This window comes from Calypte anna, chromosome Z, assembly GCF_003957555.1.
Source record: "Calypte anna isolate BGI_N300 chromosome Z, bCalAnn1_v1.p, whole genome shotgun sequence".
Lineage (NCBI taxonomy): Eukaryota > Metazoa > Chordata > Aves > Apodiformes > Trochilidae > Calypte > Calypte anna.
In genome coordinates, this window is record NC_044274.1 from 39,789,438 (window position 1) to 39,814,671 (window position 25,234).

The 25,234-nt window shown below is 36.2% G+C and overlaps 1 protein-coding gene across 3 annotated transcripts in view; it reads left to right on the plus strand.

The window, feature by feature from the left end:
* Positions 1–25,234, plus strand: part of PCSK5 (proprotein convertase subtilisin/kexin type 5) — a 248,141-nt gene that overhangs the window by 118,189 nt on the left and 104,718 nt on the right. For all 3 annotated transcript variants that reach the window (XM_030467472.1, XM_030467471.1, XM_030467470.1), the window contains exons 8-10: positions 5,878–6,090; positions 14,736–14,836; positions 24,026–24,129. In XM_030467472.1, coding sequence (XP_030323332.1) covers positions 5,878–6,090; positions 14,736–14,836; positions 24,026–24,129 — 418 coding nt within the window. The remainder of the gene's footprint in view (positions 1–5,877; positions 6,091–14,735; positions 14,837–24,025; positions 24,130–25,234) is intronic.

Sequence of the window (25,234 nt, forward strand, 5' to 3'; positions counted from 1 at the left end):
AAGCTTGTTTATCTCAGTAACAATATCAGCAACAACAACAGTAGTAGTAATAATATGGAGTTGTACCCTGAACCAGAACCGTGATTCGTGCAGCCCTGTGGCTGGCCCTGCTTTGTTTAGAAAAATGAGAAATTCATTCCAGCATTCCACAGGTTCAGATTTCAGGTTTCAGCCAGCACTTCTTTTGGTTGCACTTTAAGCACTAATTATAGCTCTGTGGGGAATATGCTGGAGCTGTTTGAGCTGTTGTTCTAGTGAAGAGTAAAATTTAAAAAAGCACCACACGCAAGGATGCATGTTGGAAAGTTCCACTGATATATCCCAATAATTATTGTGTTAATGCATGGGTGCGTGTGGTTTTTCAATGTGTTATTTTTTTAGTGACACATTAAAATATTCTCACGTCTCAATATTTTAAAGGTATCATATTCTATGAGCTAATAGTATCCTTTTTGTGATGATTAACTATCTTTCCTTTTCTTAATTAATAAGCTAGTTCAGAACTGGCAAAAAAAAAATTTTATGAGCAACAGCTTGCCTTTTCAACAATATAGAGTTATCATAGCGTTTTGTAAGTAGTGGAAGATTTTTGAGCTGTATATGTATTGTGTATATGCCTGTCCCAGTACTAGGTAATCTTTTCTTGTCCTCCTAGTTTTCCTAAGAATGAAAACATGACTTCTAATATAAAAACACAGAACTCAGGTTTTAGACATTCCATAAACATGCATCATAACTTATCTACACCTGTTAGTGTTATTACTACTTTCTTCTTAGATATCATATATGCGTATTTTTAATAAATTGATACACAAATGTGAATTTTTCTGAGGGCATGGGTACCTCAAAACAGTTAATGGCCTCAGAAACTTTTCCGTTTGTTCATGAATTTTTGCTTTTAATGACCAAGGCGGCTGTTTTAATAAAAAACAATCTGTTTGGCTATTGTCTGATAGCACTTCAGAGCTGCTGGCTTGGGCTCTTACCATTATCTGTTTTGGAGAGGTGCCCACTTTCAAATGAGAGTTATGTGTAGTCTACAGAAGAGTCTTCTAAGGTTGTGGTGCCAGGCATTTTTCATTCCCACATTAGAGGTTAAGTGGACTGGTAAAATCTCAGCAGGGGCTGGGAGATGCTGCTTCTCAGATGCAAAATGGTGCCAGTCAGCAGACTGGCATCACTGTGGTTCTACACAGAGCAACAGCATCCAGTTCCCAGAGACCTCAGAAATCTGTGGAAGCTTGAAGCAAGGAGAAGCTGCCTCTCACAAGTGCATCTCTCTGGATGCTGTGATCCTTGGTGCCTGGCCCTGTTCTGTGTTGCACTCAAAATCATGCCTGAAGAGTAGGTTTTTTTGGTCTCCAGAGTACTGAACTCTGGTCTGCACATGGAGTTGCGAACATTTCCTCTTCAGGAATTAGTTTTTAAGGAAGAGGTCATACCATGGGTTACTTTTTCCAGCTCCCGCATCAGGATCAATTTCACTTCACAGCAGTAGTTTTTGTTCTTGGAAACACTAGGTAACTTTAGAACCATACTGGGGAGAAGAGAGGAAATTAAATGTTTAGGCTTTAGGTGCAGGTAGAATATCCTCCCATCTGTCTCCATTTTATATTTTCATTATTTGTTTTCTGCTCATGGGTGTGGAATTTCTAGCATATTGGTGCAAAATTACCTCTCACTGGCTGCCACCCTATTACCTCTAATTACTCCCTTTTCCTGGCCAGGAAAGCATCAGGATTCACAAGTTGGATTAAGGCATCTTGACTTGTAAAGCAATGAATGAATATCCAGTCTAAACTTTGTAAAGTGGTGTAAATAAGTGTTGCTCTGTTGGCTCAAATGACATCTTGTAGGTGGAAACTGTTTTTATAAATGGAAGTGTGCTGGAATAAACTTGAAAGTACGTGGGGCTGCTGGTTGTCCCTAGATGAGTGTGTGCAGATCTCTACCTTCTAAAGGTACTTGCCACTACCACTAAGGCTTTCAGTCGTAAAGATGTGGTTCCTATGTATACACACACGTGCACACATACGCACAAATGCATGCATTTGGTGTGGGGAATGTTCTTTTAATAGTGTTACAAAATTCTGTATATGTAATTATAAATATGTTCAAATTGGCTCTGGTTCTTGGCAGACTAACCCTTCCATGCTGTTGAACTGGAAAAAGAAAGGCTTTTGTATCACTTATCCTGCTTGCAACTTGCTGACCAAGGAAGAGGAGTCACTAGCAGAAAAAAAAAAAGCATGAATGTCCAAAGGTTCTTGTGACATGCTTTTACAGGTGCAGTTTGTGCCTTGAGGCCTTTTTGTCAATGACCCTGAGTCCACTTCATTAAAGGTCAGCTCTCTGCTGAGCCCACTTTCTCTGCCCAGAAAGTGTGCTAGAAAATTGGACTGTGACTAGGTCCATATCAAGTCTTTAGATGTCAGTGAAAGACTTTCTTTTCCGTAACGGAACACTTGATTTTTATTTTTTTTTAATTACTTGACGTTTTATGCAATTTTTAAAAGCAGACAAAACAAAAGGAGAACAATTCGTAATGTGCACTGACAAGCACAAGTGTAATCGTGGATACCTTGTAGTTTGGAACATTGAGTCTGTATCAGATTTGCAAACGGAAGAGCAGAAAGCAACACTGTGCCGAGGCTCCTTTGACATCCTGGGGCAAGCAGTGAGCACACTTTCTTGTGCACACATTCCATCGTGATGTATGCCTCTGCTATAGGTCACTAACTCTTTAGTTTTGCTCAAGTTGTACCCATATGGTTTGTAAATGCACCTTTGCTTTTGAGTAATGACACATGGCTTCTTTGGCAGCCCAAGGCTTGACTTTTCATCTTGACACCCTTGGGCATCTGGCAGATGACAGATGATAGATTTAGACAGAGAGTAAAAGCTACAGTGTGCCTTGCATGTGTGTTTATCTTAACTTTGTAACAAAGTCCAAATGTTATTTAACTTTATGTATTTAAAGGAGACCAATTGGGAATGGCATTCACATACAGTAGGGCAGCTGATGCTGTTGCTCTAATTTGGTATAGTTACCTGCAACATTATATGAGCATGACTGGATCTGTTGAACTAAAGCAGAGTGTTTGGAAACAGTGAGAAAGCAGAAACCAAATGGGAGTTTAACAATACCCAGTAAATGTAAACCAGAACCTTCACTCAGGTTGAATTTAGTTTGGGGATTTTTTTTTTCCTCTTATATTTTTATTGCAATAACAGAGATGTTGATACTTCGTATATTTACAGTAGATACTAATTTTGCAGAAACATTTGTTATTGCTGTTTGCAAAAAACTTTAGCATGGAAAGGTAAATTTTGGTGTGTATGTCTCATTTTTAAATCCCTATTATTACTACTAAAATCTAGATCAATGTTTATTATTTTTAAATACTTAACAAATAAAATTAGTAAATATTTTAAATTGAAGAATTTCTAACACCCATTGTCATGTTTTTATCTGGACTATGTTTTATGCCCCAAAATATATATTCACAGATCTATTTCTGAATAGCTCATTTCTCAATACTAGTACAGTATCAGAAGTATGCATCTAAGGAAACATACACACATTCTCTGCACACAGAAGCTAAAGTACAAGGGTTATTCCTGAAAAATTTGCACAAGTTACAGCCCTAGGCTGCTGTGAAAAGGTGTTCATTGCATGAATTAGACAAATCATATTATCCTGCTGTTTGCAGACAAAACCAGCTGATGATGATAGCAGAAAAATGGCAGATAGATTGTTATTGATTAGATATTTTCATGTGTTTTTATGCTTTTGAGAATGTCTTTTTTCTTTTAAAGTTTAGTTTGTTTTTTTTTTTTAAGTGGAAAATGGGCTTTTAGAAAAAACATTAAAATAATTAGATGCTGGTTTTCTCCCCCAAGATCTGTAGTTTTATTACCCTGAATTCTGCTCTCTTGGCTGTATTGATGAGGACACTAAATTTCCCATTGTTTATCTATTTGGCCAAATGTCATTACATAATACTGTGCTTTCAAGAAACACTTGAAGAAGAAAAATGTAAAGTCCTCCAGATAGCAGAGTTATAAATATTCATAAAAATAAATGTTTTGATGGAATACTTCGGCATGTTCTGGATGTACAAGTGTGTCTGTATGACAGGCTGTATTCTGTGTTTTCTGCCTGTCTAAGCATATATTAACATTGGTGTTTGTGTATATGTAGGAGAGAGAAGTTATTTTTTAAGGGCAATTTCAGACTAGACAGGAATCCATACAATACTCTGAAACAGATGTCAGGATTGACAGACAAGCCAAAAATTACCACTGAGTTGACAAGATGAAAGGAAAAAATAATATACTGCTGGGGAGTATGGTCTAGCTGTATGAGATGACAGGATGAAAACAAAACAAAACTAATGAAAATCAAGCAGAAGGACATCAAACAGTATAGAAACAGTGTATCTTTATCATAATACTCCATCCCATTCCCCACACAAGCCAACAGAGGACCCTAATTTGTGGCTTCCTGACCTTCTCAGATAATAAATCATTGAACATTCATGAAATAATCTTTCTATTAACTTCATCTGTCTCATCAAATGCTGTCAGAATGGAGGGGTAAGAGGTAAAGATATTCAAAGAAAGAAGGCTATATTGCAGACTGAAAGAGAGGTGGTTCATAAACCAGTTGCAGCCCCATGAAGTTGCAAAACACATATTGCTGGCTTTGGGATTTGGTCCAAATCAGACACTGCTGATTCCCTAGGAAAGCAAGCAGAACAAGAACCTCAGATGGAAGGGGAGTTTTGATTCAGCAAGAGTTCCTTATATGGGGGAGGAGAGCAGTAACACTTCATAATAGTTGTCTTTAAAACAACAAAAAATGCAACAATTTTGCATCTTTTTCTTAGTGTAGTAGCTAAGATCAGCTAAAGGAAGTTGAAATAGTTATACTTCCCAGCTGATCAGACCAATCTTTTGGGGAGAATGTGGATTTCATAATACTTGGCACACTGGGATTTTCTTCCCTGCTTTACATGTTTTTTTTTAATGAGAGGTTGCATTTTAGGGACATAAGCTTATGTAAAGAGTAGGCAAGAGAAATTGATTTTTTATTTATTTTACTGGAGAGAAGAGTCTCTTCAGGTAGCATACTTGTATTAAACTTAATCAGAGATAAGTTTAGTCTTAGTGTACCCATTTTAGTTCCTTATTTGAAATAATGCATATGCCTAGGTTACTTGCCCATGCTCAACTATGGCTTTCCCTATTCATTAAAATATTTAAAATATTTTTTCCCATTTTTATTTATGTATGATTCTTTGTCTTTAGCATTCATAATGGACTAGATGGGTTGGACTAGATGACCTCAGGTACTCTGTGACTTAATAAGTGTGATACAACGATGCTCTGGTTCACAGTTTGTAATGCTACTCATTACTCATGCTGGTACCACCAGGTAACCCAAGAAGAAACTCCTGAGAGTGCCCTGATAAATGACAGGCATTATATATTACAAAAGGTTTTAGTTTCAAGTATGGTACTTCTTTTCATTTTCCAACACAGTATGGTGTTTCAAGGCTTCCTCTGAGCTTTCATCACCTTTTTTCTTGGTATGGCTGGATAGCATAGATGCAAAGAAACAAACAGACATTCTATTAAAGTTGTTTCTAAGGCTGTGTTCATACCACTCATTTTCCAAATTTTTCCTATGTCTGATTCTGAACTTTGCTAAATCCTGTTTTCATTTCAGATTCTTCTCAGTGGTACAGTTCATTTTATTGTTTTTCTCTCGTCAAATGATGTTTTTGGGGGGAGGGAACAGACCTGTTTTTTAAGCAGGTGATGGGGAAAAGAAAAATAATTAATCAAATCTTTTGTGCTGATTCCCAACAGGGAAGAAGAGGCTTAGGTTCAGTCTTTGTTTGGGCATCTGGAAATGGTGGAAGAAGTCGAGACCACTGCTCCTGTGATGGCTACACCAATAGCATCTACACTATCTCCATCAGCAGCACAGCTGAAAGTGGAAAGAAGCCTTGGTATCTGGAAGAATGTGCATCCACTCTAGCAACAACATACAGCAGTGGGGAATCCTACGACAGGAAAATAGTACGGTTTTAAGTATTTTGTTTAATGTGTATGTGCTTGTGTTTTGCATAGATAGTTTGATGGGAAGGAGAGAGAGCTCAATTTTACTAATTCACTGCTTAAGAAAAAAAGTAATTTGTGGGAAAGTTCATTTTGCCCCATTGTGTTACTCAGCTGGAGTCACAGCACTGCATTTGAAACTAATATGGGTATCTCTGCATGCCACAGCCTAATGAAGTTAAGGTATATCCACATCGTAGCAGGTTTTTCCACTCACCTAGCTGCTGCCAGCTCTGAGTGGTGCTTTCAGAGATCTTATTGTTACTGCCACAAAAATGGATTTCATTACCAACATCTTGTAGCCTATCAGTAGGCCTGAGAACATATCTTCCTTTTGTTTTAAATCCAGTTGTTAATAGTTCTCATATTTTACACTCATGATATTATAACTATTCCTACATACCTCTCAATTTTCTGATTTATTTTGATCCAGAATCATTCCTCTTTTACATTCAGTGATGATCAGTTATTATTCACATTGCTGCCTGTTGTGCCTAGCTGATACATCGTAAGCAAGGTTAATCTCACCTTCCTGTATTGTTCCTCATCTCATTCCTAAACAGCCACCATCCGTTTGATATTATGTTCTCACCTTGGCCAGAGACTGACGAATTGTTTTAATTCTCTTTGATAATCTATTGATACCATGAGAACGTCTACACTGTATCTGCTATTTCAATTTCAATATACTTTTCCATATTCAGTATACTACTTCTTTGAGCCTCTTAAACCCTTGTACTAGGAGTTAACAGGTTTGTTAATATTGTTTTCTTCCCTGCTTATTTTCTATCCTAGTTTATAACTTCAAGAACTTAATTTCTCCCTTACCAGAAAATTTTTCGGTTTTGTTTTTTTTTAGATGTTTTCTTAAGCACCTATCTAACACTACCTTCTTTCTGGTCTTTGACAGATACCTTTCTTGGTGTCAGTGAGGAGTTAAAACTTCTTGTAGCTGTGTTTTTTTAATACTGTCTTCCATGTCCTTCAGGATTCTGGGATGCTGGCCATCCCTTCTTGGATTCTTCCTTATTTTCAGATGATCTAATTTTTGTTTTAAACTTGTTCTAAAGTATTTCTTCATTCCAGTAATTTTTCTGTACTTAACTTTCTTCTCTCCACTGAAACATTATCTCTCTTCCTAGCATGTTTTCTTATTCTCCCTGATAAATAATAACAAAGAAAATAAATTATTCCATCCCCTAGCAGTTCTCACTTCTGTGTTTAAATTCTCTCTCCTGTCCTTTAAAAGACCTTCACTTCTTTCTTCATTTTTAAGTAAGACTAATACATTGTAAGGTGAACAGAGGCATTTGCAGTTCCACAGCCTGACCTCTTGCCTAATCAAGACTGTAAAATCTCCCCCAAACCCTTCAAATCCAGCAGTTGCTGTCAACTCAAAAATAATTTTGGAAAATACAATTAATTTTGCTTTCAAAGCTTCCACTAAAATTTGGAACAATTGGTTGTATTTACCTGGTGCTATTAAAAGATAAAGAAAAAAAAAAAGAAAAGAAAAGGGAAAAAGTCTTGTTTACCATGTGACCTCTTCTGGCTTCAGTTTCTAGGCATTTGTTTGTGTCACGGCTTTTATTGCTGGTATCAAGAGCATTCCGTTTGTCCAATGTCCTTCCCTCTAGGCATGTAGCCTGATCAAGTAATCCCTTTGGATAAATGAAAATAAGCTTCTTGCATTGTTGCATAAGGCATTTTTTCTTATAAACCCTGTCCCATTTTATGAGCTTTGAGTACCAAAACTAGACACACAAGTCAGGTAGTAACAGTATCAGTGCCAAATGCACAGGAAAATGTGTATCTGTGAATGTTCACTCTCATGTAATGTGCTGCTGTGGGACACCCAGCCCACTTTTAGACCTGCTGCTTCTCTGTTGGTCCAAGGACAGATATAAGGATAATTCTAGTCTCTTTATTGCACCATTTACCACTTACTGTACTGGTTTAGTACCCAATCTCAGCCAGCCTTCTTCATTACTTTCTCATTCAAATTTTCTCCCAAGTTCATTCATCAGGAAGTGCAAATGTTTTCTTTTCCCTTTCCATCTCTTGTAAAAGTCTTTGGTATTTCTAAACAGTCTGGTTTAAACTTGCTATTTAAAATGGCTATGAATAGGAAGACAATTTGTCATCTTTGTATGCTCAAAACTTAATTTAGATTTTTTTTATTTCTAGAAAGGGACATTCAGTAAAATAATGGTTCACCATTTACTACTGCTATTAACTATTCTATTATTCCTGGGCAACCAAAATATTGGTTTGGGGGATCTTTTGCTTGTGATGTATTTTAAAATAAAACATCTTTACACTGTATTCTGCTCTTGTAAGCATCACTTACTTCAGCTTACTTACTTACTTACTTACATCATACTTACTTCAGCTGTTAACACTGGTTCTTTTTTTTTTTTTTTTTTTTTTTTTTGTAATCTACCAAAATATCTGTGTGTTTCTCAGTTCTTATTTGTAGTTTTTTTACCTAGCTGATTCAATCTTTGGTTATTTCTCTGATTTTTTAATAGCTGGAGTTATCTTGATGATTGTCTTCCATTCTTTTCAGTTAGCATGGACTTTCCATTTTTACAGAATTACTGTTTCAGTAAGAGAACATTACTTACTCGTGTCATATCACTCCTTTGTAACTTATGCTAGAACCAAAAACACCTGGAAGTGATCTCACCTTTGTTGTTAAGAGACTTTCTTATGGGAAATTATGTATGGGAATACATAATTTTTTAGTTTCCTGCAATGTAGTACCCATCACTTTTAGAATTTATGCACTGTCTTAATACTTGCAGTTTAATATTTTATTGTAAGATTATTGAAAGGAGAGATTAAGTAGCATGAACATACATTAGCCCCTAGTTGAGGAAATAACAGATTTTACATCAGCATTATTTTTTTTTAAATATATGCCTCTAAAAATGCCTTTAGCGTGGAGTCTCGGTTGAAGATCTCACACAGGCTATCAAAGATAATGAAAAATAACTTATTAATTAAGCAATCCTTTCATTACACACACACATGGAGACAGGGAGATTGATCTTATCTGTGTATCTGTATTGATTATAGACTGATTTTTAAAGGAATAATGACAGTATCACTATTCTTTCTCCAAGTTGCCTACTAAAATCCAGTCCTAAAGACCTATCAAGCCTCATTTACCTTGAAAAGAAGTCTTGTTTGAAACAAGAACTGCACTGAAGATGGAACTAAAAATGTTGAGGTCAAAGTTTTTCAACTGCTATAAAATGATAAAAGAGTCTACAATGAGGATGATGTGTATTTTTTTTCATTGTTGTACCACATTTTCTTTCCACTGCATCCTACCTCACATTTTTGTTTAGACTGCTGCTCTTTTTGATTCACACAGTGTCTTCATATCTTCCTACAAAAAGGTTAGAGCTTTCAGTTAGTTTAAAGGGGAGAATATCAGTAGAAGGATATAAAGATTATTATCAATATTAAATTCTCCAAAATCAATTATGTACATAAATTTATATGCAGTATACAAATTAGCTATGAAGACCTCAACTTCATGCCAGAAGAGAAAAAGGATAGCAAGGCATATGTTCGTTTGTTGGAGTGAGGTTTCCATGTTCAAAATAGGAAACAAAAATACTACTTCAGTAAATCAGGAAAATGTGACCTGGCATGGGACTTGCAATCAAAATCAAATTAACTCATTCTTATAAGTATTGAACTCATTGTTATGTCACAAACTCCAATATCATGTGAAATTTTACAGTGGTATAGGACAGAAGAATCTATCCATGGTTAAGAAACAGTGAATGGTTACCACTTAATAGTGTTAGTTTTCATAGTTCCTTCATATTTTTCCTTTCAGCTCTTCAGTTTAATTTCATTTTTTCCCTCCTGTTTTTCTATCCAATATGTGTAGAATATATTAGGTAGATTAACAAACAGTAATCAAATGTTAGGTACTCAAAATCCTTATTAAAAGGTTTTGTTTTCAGTATATTTTAATAGAAGCAGCCATGCTTTTATAGCTACACAAAATACTTTTAAAACATCTTTTCATTACTGTGTGTTTTTATAATTGCTTGTTATAAATACAAAATATAATCAGAAAGTTTTCAAGGCTGGAGGGCTTTTTCAACCTTGTGCAGTGATATCTTAAGAACGTAATTTCACCTAGATGACTCTGTTTTCCATATGGAGCTTTTTAAATATGAGCTAAAGTAAATGGAAGCAAATTCTGGCCTGAAATAATCTGGGCTAAGAATTACAGCGAAACACACACCGATGTTACCATCTTACATGAGTTCGTTATTACTCAGGAAAGGTCCTCCATGTATGCTTGTCTTTATGCTGTACTGAATTTCATTGCAGTAATTCTTAGTCCATTATGAAATGAGTTTCCAACCTGGAGATGTATTAACATGCCCAAAGCATACAAACGTTTCACAGATGTACCTGGCTGTATGCATTTTACATGGACTCTTAGAGGAAAACTAGAATTATTATTAGATGCTTTCAAAAGCAGCTGTGAAGTGCTGGTTTAGACATAGAAACTTACACTCCGGGACAAAGGCAAATCAATAGAAGGCAAAGACCATGAAAATATACTTCTTTATTGAGATTATCTATCAAAACAAGATGAGTGCAGAAATATTGGCTACTAATATAGTGTTGTCAAGATATTTTCTCCTATTATTTCTTTTCTGCTATTTTGAATACAATATGACCAAGCTGGAAGATAGCTTCTCCATCCTAGATCATGCAGCTAGGACAGATAAAACACTACCCAATATAGTTATCTATATTAGCTTATATATATGCACAATACATCACATGTCCTTTTGTATGAAAGGCCTTCACAGATGCAAGTTATAAACCTATTAGGTGATCAGTTACCTTCTCAAAACAAGCTCTCTGCTCTTTACTTTTAATGTTCCACCTATTTAATTGTTTTCTAAAAAATAAATTCCAGATCACCTGCTGGGTTTCTTGCCCTTCTAAGATAAATTTGTGCCTTGCTGATGAACTTCTGCTCTAAGCAGAACTTAAAACAAAATAAAGAAAAAAACCTGCCATCTCCAGCCAGTTCTTAAAACACAAATGAAAACCTACCCTTGTTCAGAAACTCTTTTCAGGGTATGAAGAAACACATAATGTGGACTGTACAATTTTGAGTAGACAAAGATACATAAGGGATGTAAGAAGGAACAGTAGGTTTGTATTAAACCTCTGTCACTTCTAGGGACACAAGTTCACAGAAATCAACATATCTTGAAGAGATGTAGCAGAAAGGAGAAAATGGTTCAATCAATTCAAAAAGCTTGTGTCATGAAATAAGAAATGAGTAGAGGAAGAGTGAGCATGCTGTCTGCTTCTGGAAATTCTGTTTTGACCTTAGTAATTAACCTCCCAGTTGGTGAAAATACAGCCTCAATAATGGCTGTACAGAAGTGGTGTCTTCAGAGCAAGTGCTTCTGTAAAAGCATTACAGCCTGTCTGGAGTTTTTTCTTTAATAAATGTGTGGATTTTCTGAAAGCTGGTGGACTTTTGTATGTGGCAGGAATTACAGTGAATGGAGGTGATGTGAGTCATTTTTTTATGCCTTTCATCAAATTGCCAGTCCTAGGTTGCTATTTTCATGTTGATTAAAGTAGGCCAGTACTAGAAACATTGTCATTATCTTCAGTAAAATCATGTTGATTCAAAAGATCTAGAAGTGGATATAATTCACGTCCCTAGTAATATTTCATGGACTTCTCTTGGGAAGTGTGAATAGCATTTTTGTTGATCAGAAGTTGTTTTTACACAGGTATTTGAAGTATACAAATATGTCATATTCAAAACAAAAATTTCTCCTTCCCACACAAGTGATCAGAATGGCAGCTAATATGCAGCAGTGACAGCTTCATGGTGCTATCAAATACCAAGTCATTTATTGTGATTAATGATGTTGCCCTCATGTGGTTAAGGAACTTGGGGCACTATTTTTCTTCTTGAAACTTGCTTGCCTGTTGGTGGTTCTGTATTCTTTTTCTCTTAGGATAGATGTGACACTTCTCTGACAGTGAATCCATAGTGCTGAAAAACATGCCTCAGATCTTGGAGGTAATTTACACCTGAACAGCTCAGATACTGTCAGTAAATTTCTTTTGAAATGGCTCAGATGGGATTTCCACTTAGTAAGATTTCCCTACACATTTTCTGCTGAAATATTTGCTGAGTAAAAGGAAGAATTAAGGGTCTGTAGGTCGAATTGCTGCCACAAGATCTACTTAGAATGTGAGAGACGTTGCCAAATGAAGAAGTGTCATGGTTTGTTATGCTTGATACCTGTAACAACAGGCGAAAAAATACTCTGGAAGCATGTTCTTCCACAGGATGAGAAATACAGAGAACATAGTGCAGTGTGCTTTTCAGTGTATTGAAAGAAGCTGTTTCTTAAGGAAAAGGTTCTATGAGGGCACCTCTTCTACATGAGCTTCTGTAGGATTTGCTACCCATTAGTCCTTTGGGGAAAGTGCATGGTGCATTGCTTTTTTGCAGAGGACAAAGTACCACGCTTGTGGTACCATATGCAACCACTTTGGTACCACCATATGGTACCAAAGTACCATATGCATGTTTTAAGTCCATTTTTCTGCTCTCTCTTTTTCCTGGCCTGCCTTCCACTTCTCGCCACATCACTGAGCAATGTTTTTCCATATGGGATACCTGAATCCTGTATGTCTCTGTTTGGGTGCATATTGTCCTGTAGTCTTTGGGCATGTTAATCCCAGCTGCTAAATCACTATTTGCATTTGCATATATAGGCAATGTAGTGTTAAGTCTGTTCCTGCTGCAGTTTCCTCTCTTAATATTGTCAGGGCATTTTTGGAATTTCCATTTTTCCAACACAATTTTAATTGCCTAAATTAATGAAGTCAGTAGAAGAGACAACAAGTGATAAAGAAATTATATGAACATTTTACCTATGGGGTTCCACTTCTAGCTGGTAACAGGTAAAAGTCATTGTTTAACAAGGTGTGCATTTATGCAGGATATCACATCCTAGGCAAAGAAGGTTCTTTCTAGACTTCATTATTCAAGAAATAAGGCCTTTGGTAACTTCACTAATCTAAGGATATAACATAAGAGCTTTAATCCATCTTTTTCAATTTCCAGAAGCTTCCATTTTGGTCACTACTTTCTTTCAAACATAATTTTCTGGGTGTTACTAGCTCCTTCTTTAGTAGAAGTCTTTTATTTAAGTCTTTTATTTATTTATTTTATTTAAGTCCTCCCATGTAATGAGAACTTTCAGCAGCCTCATACAACTTGTGTGATTACTACTGAATGGAATAGGAAATGTAGGAAACCTATACCTCCTGTATGTAATTGCTTGTATTTTGCCCAGATGAAGCATGGCTGTTTCTTCAGATCATATTTTGTGTATCTTCCAGTTTAAAAGCTACATGCCTTATGCTTTGTTGTGATTTTTCTGTCCTCTGACCTCTTCTTCTCCCATCTTTACACACATCTGCATTGCAAATCAAGTATGAGGCTAGTGAATTAGAGGAAATGAAGACACCAAAAATTGGTATACTTAGGTAAGAAGTTGTGTAAGCAGCTTCCCATGTGCCACTCAGGCATCTGTTTTCTCTTCTAGCGAATGACTCTCAGGAATCAGCTGAAATGCTGAAAATAAAGTTTGGCATGACAGGTCATTCACTCTGCCACCTTTGTGGTGTAGACTGCTCTCAGTAACTGTTCTCAGGTTCATTTGTGTTTCACTTGAGCTTCTGTTAGGTAGTAGTGACTTTTTGACCTTACTGCCTTTGCCTTGCTAGGAACCACTTATTCCAGAAAAAAATCATGCATTGGAATCACTATAGATTAACATTTCCTGAAAGAAGCAGAATTTAAAATACAGTTTAGTATCTTATAGGAAGAATCTGCCTAAAGTTCATTTAAAAATTAATTATAAAATTTAAAACTGCAAATAACTAATTGACTGGTGATGTCTAGGCCAAATTTGTAATTATATCAATATTAATCAGTGAATTATTGCATAATTTCATGAGCATGAAGGAACTATTAAAACACAGTACTTAGCATGAGCCCAACTGTGTTCTATCTTGTCACATTTTTCCAGTGTAACTTTAATCAAAGTAATTAAGCCTTCCATACCTCTTTTATAGTCTTATATTGGGTATAAACAGTCTGTATAAAGATTTAGTTCAATCCTTTTTGTAAAGGTCTCTGAGATTCTTGGGTGAAAAGTGCTCAGTAAATGCAAGTAGAAGGGCAGAGTTCTATCCATGTAGTTCTAAAACACTCTGCATATTTCTCTAATTTACAAGTCTTTTTGTTGATCATGTCATGGAAAAAAATGGAGACTAACTTATGTCAGAGTGCCCTACAGAGAACACTTCTCCAAGTTCACAAGTGACTTCAGGCTCAGAACATCTATCTATTTTTATGTATTCAGATACCTGTTTTTTTCTTTGTTTTCTCCTTTCACATAAAAAAAAAAATAGATACCCTTCACATTGAATAAGCAACTTATTCAAGCAAATGGAACTTCTGTGGATTGCTGAAGCTGTATTCTAAATTTCACACATTCAATTTCTTCCAGATCACCACTGACCTGAGGCAGCGTTGCACAGACAGCCATACTGGAACCTCAGCCTCTGCACCTATGGCTGCAGGCATCATTGCACTGGCGCTGGAAGCAAAGTAAGATCTGAGTAATACTTGGGGAAAAAAAAAGAAAAAAAAAAAAAAAAAAAAAAAGGGATGTGGGGATGTGGGAAGATCATTCTCATTCATCCAGCGATCTCAAAGTGCTTTGGAATTTGTACTGTAGTAATTCACAATACCCTTCCAAGGGCAGGAAAGATCTTTGTGCTTATTTCACATACAGTAAAGTTGACACTGTGCAAATGACTACTCAGTGTTGAAATAGCTTGAAATGGTGCTGAGCAGTTAGTTTCCATTAAATGATGTACAGCATCCTCACAATGTCTTACACTACCCTCACAGTGCTGGCAAAACTTGCTGTACTCTGCAGCCAGCTGCAGGTCATCTCTTGCATTCATCAGGCTTCTCTTTTGAGTGTCTGTTCTTTAATGTTGAAGGAAATTTTGAGAGTGTGGTAGGTTACTGGGAACACAATATAGTATGAAAAAAAATTCTCAGCTTCTGCATACTGACACAAGTCTAGTTTTTCCAATGGGGTAAGTTCCTCAGCTGTAAACACCATGAATAATGCAGGTCCATAATCCTGTTACCTTTAGGTCAGAAAAATTTCCATTTTACAAGCATTTTCTCAACTGCACTTTGTGTTTAATATACCGTTAATGTGCTCCACGAAGCAGCAAAAATACTGGAGTTTTCTCAGGTAAATCTGTATTTCAGAACCTTTTAAATTGCTTTGCACTGTGTTGGATAATACTTACAGGTCGAAGCATGATATGCTCCATCCAAAATCCTGCTTGAAATCAAATGTTTCTAAGTTCTAGGAGACTAATTCTATTAAATTTCAAAGAAAACCAGTTTTCTCTGAAGGCAGCTTGTGAAGAAAGCAAAAGACTTGCAGACAGTACTCATTTCAAATCATATGCCATCCATAGCAGCAGATTTGTTTCCACCTTCAGTGTTGCCTATGTTCCACCACAGGCAAATATTCAAGACAGAAAAATTTTTGCTGTTAAATTATAGTAATTAGAATGAGAGTAATTGAAGAGTTGACATAATCTTAAGTAGTACAATGCATATATCATTATAATTATATTTCATTAATGCAGTCATGAGAAAAAGGGTATTTTGAAAAGTTAATATAATGCAATCATTTAGGGTTTTTTTTTATTTTTAATCTCAGTTTTAAAATCCTGAATTCATTACAAGGAATCTGCACACGTAGATTAAATTGCACGTGCTTAGATTTCATTCTATTGAAAGTTTTTCTAATTATTTCTTAATGGATCAGGGTTGCTTTTAATATTTTTTTTTATGTTTTCTATGATAATTTGTGTGCATTTTCTAACGAAAGATTTTTGTAATTGAAAGTGTCAAAGAGTTAAGCACACAGTTGCAAAGAGTTAAGCACACATTTCTATGAAATGAATAAAAAAACTTTAAAAAAATAAATAAAAAAAAAGAAACTAGGGAGAGAAATACTTACATGTTTCCTATGCTGTTTTTTTCCCTGAAATTAATCCAATCCTAGGGCTTGTAAAACCTTTGGTCTTCTGAAGCTATAGATTATGAACTAAGGCCTTTAATATTACAAGGAGATAATATCATAAGGTATTAAATTTTAATGTTTGTATGAAATCTATCCACATATTTTAAGATGTTTCTGAACTTCCTGAAGTCTCCTTGAATATGTGTGTAATAGTGTACAGTTTCATTCCACTTTGTGCTGCAAAACAACAAATTATATTATAAGAGGGGTTTGAGCCTATGAAGTTAGTTTTCTTTGATAAGACCCTTATGGGAGTATTGGCAAATGGATGATGAAGAACCTGAATGCTGATTTAAACCCTTCACTTATTTGTTTTTTACAACCAGGATCTGCCCCTGACATCCTGGTAACAAATTGTTTTGTGATAGCAATCCGCTTACTACCCCAATTTCAAATAATGTGAACACTTTTTTAAATTATTGGTCCAGTATTTGATTATCAAGTATCATGCTTTCTTTCCTTTGGGAACCAAAGAAGTGGTACTGAGTTTTAGACTGCTTGTTCGGAATCAGGGGGCATAATGCAGAAATGCAGATATTCAGAAAACATCACACAAAGAAAGGTATCTTTTAATCTTCATCTTCTATATTTTTAATGGTATTCAGCAAGTTAATCATTTTATCTGATGGTTCCCATTGTATCTACTATTCTCTTCAATCTCTGTGAATAAATGCTTGCTGTTTATTTCACTTCTTGGTCATTACATAATGTCAAATTTTGCTAATTGAAAACTGGCAATTATGGATATAATCTATTTAATCAGCAGAGGCAGCAATATTTTTACTAAAAATAAACTATTTGCTTTTCAAAGTATTATCTACTGTTGATATCATAAATACCCTTTCTCATTGATGAGAGGTTTGATTTGAAATTTGATTGAATCAGGGTCAGGAGAGACAGGTTTCCCACATTTGTTTTGGCAAAGCCAAGTGAAAAAAACAATTCGTTTTGCTGGTGGAAGAACACATTATACATCCTCAAGTGAAATGCATGGTCCCTTATCTATAAGCCAATGCATGCATTCCACCCCATGGTATGGAACCTGCAGTTACATGGGTAAGAAGAAGCACATAACATGAAAGTATTAATCTGCATTGTTTCTACTTCTGTTTGATATATTCAGTGGTATAGCTTTTGAGAAACTCGGTTTTTCTCTATGGTTCTTTTAACACTAGCTATATACTTCATATGTCTTTGGTTACATGAAACTATGGCTGAAACAAGGTAATGCTGATCAGTACTTACAATACGTGCCATAATTATTGATTTTCTTAGAGAAGGAAGTAAAGCAGTCTGCGTTTCTGGATAGAGAGAGCATATTTCTGTGTCCTTAAAAGTTAAGAATAGTTTGCTTGTTTACAAATATAGTGAGATGCTAAAGGTGGTGGATCAGAACAGTGAACTGTGGCAGTGCTGTCAAGTTACTTCTATGTAGGCTTCTGGTGTAAGGGAAGATGTTAGCATTTAAGTCTATCACCTTTAGGTAGGTCTTTGCTCCATTGAGCTTTGCTTGAGTATGTGAGCTAGAAATCTTTTTGTGAATCTGAATTCATGGTGAAGTATTTGAAAAACATAAAGATAAGTTAATGATTCATATAGAATCTGTGTTCCTCCTGAGCTTCAACCACCTGCACCACTTATGCAATTTCAGTTATTATATTGAGATTAACTTGGAATTACTTTGCTGAATTTAGATTGCCCAGTGTTTCTCATTTTAAGGTCCTGTTTTCAGTTACATGTAACTTTGCCAGACAATAATCATTCCATCTGATATTTTCCATACAACTTGCTTTAAGAAGGTTTTAAGAAAATTCCATCCAGGCATTTCTTAAACTGAGTCTAGGTTGTTGGTTGTTTTTTTTTTAAGGGAAAAAAAAAGTTTGACTGTGATAACTTTTAACTTTTTCATTGAGTTTTACTGTGTCTGTGCTTTAGAGCAACAGCTAGAAATAGAACAAGTTGTTGTTCTGGTGCCAGGGCAATGCCTTTTACTTTTGTAAGCTTTTCAAAAATCTCAGTTGGCATGTGCTCAGTTGAGGATTTGAAGAGCTTGGCAGCTCTGTTCCCTGTAGATTTTTGGTTTTCCAAGTGTTCTCCAACCCAGCTTTTAGAGGCTGCTTTGGGTTGACTTTGAGGTTGCTTTTAGGAGTGCTGCTGACTGTTCACCTTGAGAGCACAGATCTGATCTGCTTTTCCCTGTCTGGGTCTTTGCAGCAAGAGGAAAATGAGGAAGGTGAAGAGGAACAAATTTTCTGGATATTGGTTTCCCTGCAGTCTTTCTTTTGAGATTCCTTGCACTGCAGTGTCATAACTCAACTGTATTAAAAATGTTCGGTATCACTGGACTTGTCAGATAAACCGATTCTGGCAACTGACCTAAGGTTTTTGTTGCTGTTGCTTCCACACTGCTCAGCAGACTGTGCAGACTGCCCCTTGTGTTGTCCCATTTAATTATTCCTCTAGAGACTGCACAATAAGGGATGTGATTCAGGTACCTCTCAAGAGATTTGTCCTCAGAAAGTCATCATTATCAGCCTTCACTTACACCACTGATTGTGGGGGGTTTTCTGGCAATTAGGGTTTTCTGCCTCTGGGAAAAATACCTTACTCTAGCTTCTGGAATCTGCCACCACTGTATGCACTGCAGATTTCACACAGGTAGCCAGAACACCATTGCTGGTGGAGATACTGCTGCTTATCCTGCTGTTCATCTGAAGTAATATATGTCATATCATCACTTGTCTGCATTTTACTCTAAAAAAACAATATGAAGATAATCCAAAAGCTTTTTGTAGCCAGTGCAAAAGGCTTCAAACACTGACTCATGAAGAGACAAGGCTGCATTATAATCTATGAGAAGCTGCACAAATATAATCTGAATGACAAAAAGTAGAGCCAGACATAAACTGATAAAGATGATACAGGGAATTGGTATTACCTTGAAAAGATGTGCAAAATGTATAGCTTTGAATGGAAAATTCCGATATTGTAGAATTTGTGAGCTTGACATGTTTAATATTAATATGTTTAAAATATGAGTGACGTACTAAAGTTATTTACTGATTGTTGAAATGCATGAATCAAGTGTGACTTGCCACAGCTCTGCAAAAGAATAGACCCTGAATTCCTTACTATATTTCCAAGATTATCCCACTTGTCACCAGGAAGGCTACTTGTGGGGTGAAAAAATCAGATTAGTCCAGAAATTATAATCTACTATTGCTAAGAAGCCTGCTCAAGGATACATGTCAAAGTCATATGAATATTACTGTAATAAAATCTATTATATTTTTAATACTTGGGGTTTTTCTCATTTACCTTGTTTCAAAAACATTTTGAGAAACCAGAAAGATGAGAACTGTACCTTAGAGTATAACTATGGGTTAACATTCATTATTTTTTGGCAGCTGTACAGCGACTTTTGTATGTTATTGTTCTCACTTCTGCTTATTCTGGTTTGATTTTGAGTATTTTCTGGTATGTGTAATCCCAAGGCAGCTCCAGATGAGACACTGAAAAGAAATTTTCTGGCAGCAAAATTTTTTGAAATAAATCCATTATGAAGCAGAGTTAGTACTGTTCTTGTCAATGCATTTGTTCATTTCAAGATGTTTAGCTTTTAATTCTTCTGAGATTAATCAAGTGGTAAATCAATTAACATCAGTGACATCTTGTCTGGATCTGGGGCCCACATGGCTATCAAACAACTGTTTACTCATTTAGGATCCAATTTGACATGTTTTATAAATATTTGACCAACTCTGTGATTTTTCCAGATGCTTTAAAATTGGCTGCTGGACTATCTTGTTAAAAAAAAAACCTCAAGACATGCAAACAAATAATAACAACAACAAACCAAAGCCAAAACCTAACAACAACAAAATAAACTCTCAAAACAAACAACAAAAACCCCACTCAAAATCCCCATTTTTTTCTCAGACTGGCTATTTTCTCTGTTTGATTGGTTTTGGTTCGTTGGGATTTTTTTTTATGTGCTTTTGTTTCTGAAAGAAATTATGAGCAAACAGTTGCAAACCTGTTTTCTTTCAAGTGAGGTGTCTAATGTAGAAACAAAATTTCAGTCTGGCAATAGCTTAGTGGTTAGTATAGTGAAGGTCCTATAGTAGTCCACTGGGACTTATTTGAGTATTTTTCTTACACTTTTGATTCTCTTATATGCCCAGACTGCCATTTCTTTAGAAGAAAACAAAAATCTTACGAATTATGCAGTAAGCAAGCAGATTTGAAAGCTGCATAAGGGGCAGACTAATTTTAACCATATACCATGTTGTGTACTGGGAATCAGACCTTAGATCAAGCTTTTGCTTCAGAAATTCTCACATTAATTTTTATGATTAGATAAGGGTGGTAGGAACACCAGTGGATGGCTTAATTTTTATGCTCTGTTATGATTTTTGTTTTTAGAAGTATCCCATGATGCTGAGACAATCGCATTTGCTGACTGACCCACTAAGGCCAATTTATGAGAGAGCAGCATTTTCAAGTGAAGACTTAAATCTTTAGATCCCTTGTCTAAGCGTAGTGAGATCCACCATTAGATCCATCATTCCTCTTTAAGTAATCAGCTGAGTGTGCTCTATCTTGAATCTCTGCTTAAGAAGTTGACAGGCATATTTTAGTGCATTATTTTTCACCAATAGCATGGACAGCTTGCTTTAGAGAATAACAGAATGTTTAGATTCCAGATTATAAAGAATGCAGCTCTCAGGATTCCTGGAGGTCTTCCTGAAGGCCTGAAACATGTTTTTCTAAGACTTTACACAGACTCCCAGTGAAATTCCTGAGCTGGTATAAAATCATACTGATTTTTTTTTTCTAAAGCATGTTACGTGACTGTCCAAGAGTATCCTATCTTACAAACCCTTAGTGCTGCTTACACTGCTTACATTCATCACATATTTCTTCTTTTATTTTTTTTTCTGTAATTTTTACCAGCTCAGCTGAATAAACAATTACTGTCATTCTAGTTCAACTGTCTTGAGTGAGAAACTCCACTTTAAGAAGAAGTTTCTGTGGATTTATTAATGCTTTAATAAATGCTCAGGGACAGAAGGCATCAGCTCCCTGTAAAAGTAAAAGAATAATTTAAACCAATGGCATCCTGGGGTGCATTAGAAAGGGTGTGGTTAGTAGGTCAAGAGAGGTTCTCCTCCCCCTCTATTCTGCATTGGTGAGGCCGCACCTGGAGTATTGTGTCCAGTTCTGGGCCCCTCAGTTCAAGAAGGACAGGGAAGTGCTTGAAAGAGTCCAGCGCAGAGCTACTAAGATGATTAAGGGAGTGGACCATCTCCCTTATGAGGAAAGGCTGAGGGAGCTGGGTCTCTTTAGTTTGCAGAAAAGGAGACTGAGGGGTGACCTCATCAATGTTTTCAAATATGTAAGGGGTGAGTGTCAGGGAGATGGAGTTAGGCTTTTCTCAGTAGTGACCAGTGATAGGACAAGGGGTAATGGGTGTAAATTGGAGCATAGGAGGTTCAAGTTGAATATTCGACAAAATTTTTTTACTGTAAGGGTGACAGAGCCCTGGAACAGGCTGCCCAGGGGGGTCATGGAGTCTCCTTCACTGGAGACATTCAAAACCCGTCTGGACACGTTCCTATGTGAGGTACTCTAGGTGGCCCTGCTCTGGCAGGGGGGGTTGGACTAGATGATCTTTCGAGGTCCCTTCCAACCCCTAGGATTCTGTGATTCTGTGATTCTGTGAACACCCTTATGCCTTGTTGCCATTAACATGAGAAATTACAAAAAATTCCGGATTCAGTTAATAAGAGATTCACTTAAAAAATATCTTCCCTTTTTCTATTATTCCATCTCCTTTTTCTTTTGTCTGCAACAAACATAGACAGGGCTTTCTGTATTGACTCCAGTAGAATATGTATCACTTCCTGTGGTGTCCCAGCTGTAGGTAGAAAAGTGCCAGGTTATATCAGCATGCCCGTGGTCTGCACACACCCACTGGGAAATGGAAATGGAAAAGAGACGCTTAAAATTAAAACTGCATGTTTGGCAAGGAAACAAGAAAAATATGTAGGTAAATGGTTTGGTCACTGTCTTTATTCCTCAAAATCTTGTAACATAAAAGATGTCTGACATTTTTGGCAGTTCCTACTGGTTTTCAAGCATCTGGATTATAAGGCTATTGGAAGGTAAAATGTGCAAAAATGGGTCATATGTGAGTCATAGTTTTTCTCTCCTGTGGAACTGTGGTTCTGAAACTTGTTTTCATTTTCAGTAATTCTACCAACACAGGTGAACTTCCATTGGTTAATACTCATTAATGTATTTCTACTTGCACTCAGAGGATAAGAGAAGATAAGTTTTTTCTATAAACAAGTTTGTTAACTTCTACATCCCTACTGCCTACTCCTCAAGTTTGTGGAGACTGAAGTTTGTTGCTTGAAAACCTAAATTGCTGCATCTGGAATGAAAAAAAAAAAAAAAAAAAAAAAAAAAAGTGCTCATTTTTAACAGATTATCAGGTGTATTCCTTAGTGGCTTCCTCAGAGAAGCAGGATTTTAATTCCATATTTAAGCATCATAAAACAATGAATACTTAAGGATTTCCAAAAAGATAATTCTTTTGGCAAAAGTAGTTCTTGAAGTTCATGAAACAATGGGTGAGGAACACCAATCCACATGAAATTCATTTTTCTACATTGAACAGAGAGAAGTGGGATTTTTCTAGTTTCTACTGTCAAGGGAACTTACAGAAGAACAAGATACTTCTGCATGTTGATATTCTATGTCTTCTCTCCAAAGAAATTTCTCATTGACTTTTCTAGTAAGTTGTCTATGTGTCCATTGAAGACATTGTAGAGTCACGCCATGTCATGACAATTTCCCACTCACCCCAGAAAGTGACCTGCTCACAGTCACCCATTCTTTGACCTTCTCGCACTTACAGGTGCTGCCTTGGTTTGGTTTCTACCTGCAAGTGGAATCAAGAGCCCAAGTATCATGCTCAAAGATGAGTGCCAAGAACAATCATTTGTCTGCTGGATCAAATGACTTCTTGGTCTGAGAGGCACAAGAGCATGTGTTAAGGACCTGAAAAAAGATTTCCCATGTTTTCAGTGACTGCATAGTGCTGAACAGTGTAGAAAGCCAATGTTGGCTCTGTGCAATCAGGCACTTCCTCTGTAACTAAGACTCAGTGCTGGCTACTTGCTCTTCTTGAAAAATACACACAGGCCCTCTGGGAATTCAAAGGCCATGGGTAACAGAAAATGAAAAAATGAGAAGGCACCTGAAATAACTTCAGTAGGAGCTGCAAGCCTAAACGAATTGTCAGCTTGAGCACGTAGATTGTAAGACTTAGTAGAGCTTTTCAGCAAGCCAACATTTTGCTTTGCTGTTGTTTGCTGGGTTTTGGGTTTGGGTTTTTTTGCAGTGGTCAAGGTAGATAACATACAGTAGCTGGTGGTCACATATGTCACTTCGATGTGAAGTATACTCCTTCCTCTTCCTTTAAATTTTATATAATGGAATATTATAATATATTGTTACAGTCTGCTTAATGTAAGCCCCCTTCAAGCAACGCAGAGAAGATATATGAGAGTTCTTTTGGTTTGGTTACTTTTTTGTTTACATGACCTTGTATTCCTACAGTTTGGTAAAACATGTCTGATCTGTGACTTTGTCTTTCTGCTTTTTCATAGTCCATTTCTGACCTGGAGAGACATACAACATATTATTGTCAGGACTTCACGTGCAGGACACCTGAATGCTAATGACTGGAAAACCAATGCAGCTGGTTACAAGGGTGAGAGCTTTCTTTCTTCTTTGCCTCAGAAGCAACATCTCATTTGATATTTTTGAAAAGAAATAATCTTGAATAGGGTTTTTTGAGCCTAGTTTTGAGATCTTTCAGGCTCACATCGAAAGGACCTGTTTCCTCTTATAAAAGCAAAACTTCTTAGAATCGCTAAACTCAAAAATGGCACCAACAAAATGTAATGACTGAATCTTCTTAGTCCCCTTCAGTCCTGTTTCATGCACCACTGGCAGAAGACTGAGTAAGCTGGTGTTTTTTTGATTTTTCCTTATACAGTAGTACTCCGATCAAATGGTATAGAGTTGAAGATAGAGCAATATCCGGCTTCTCAGCATGTTCGCATTTGTTGAAAATTTAGATTAAAAATTACAAAACAGTCTTTTCAAATTTCTGTTTTATGTGATTCAGACTACATTTATTTATATTTAATATTCCTGACAGATTTATGATAAAATGAAACCTTGACCTAGTAAGACTTAAAGGGACAGAAATCATACTATACAGTCAGCTGTCATGTAGGTTTCTAAAATTTTGTACACTCTTGTAATTTTATATCAAAGCTACCTCCTTTTTTAACTTTTTTCCTCTTTAGTAATGCAAGCAGAGGTAAAAATTTATGCCATTAAATAAAATATGTATATTCAGGTTGGGTTAAAACTGGACCTTGAATCCCTACAACATTTTATTTCAACATAGTCTGATTCACACTGGCTTCTGATTCACACTCACTGAATTCTTACTGCTTTGAGTTTTGATTGCATCTAAAAAAAAAGCAAAAATGAGAATGGTTGATTCCTCTTTTCGTGGGAATTCCACCCAGGACAGCAGTCTTTTGAGATAAGATATGAATTGGTTTGCACTAGGATTTCCTGAGAGGAGAATGTAATATACAAGAACCATCAAATCTTTACTCTGTTTTCACTTTAAAACTGAAGTCTAGTTTTAATCTATTTCAGATCAGGGCAGTGCTACCATACAGCATCTTTATTAATCCGTTCTGACATGATATTTCTGCTGCAATGAAATTGAAAGCAACCAAACAAACAAATAAACAAAAACCTGTTCATTTTTGGATCCTATCCAGGATCTAACC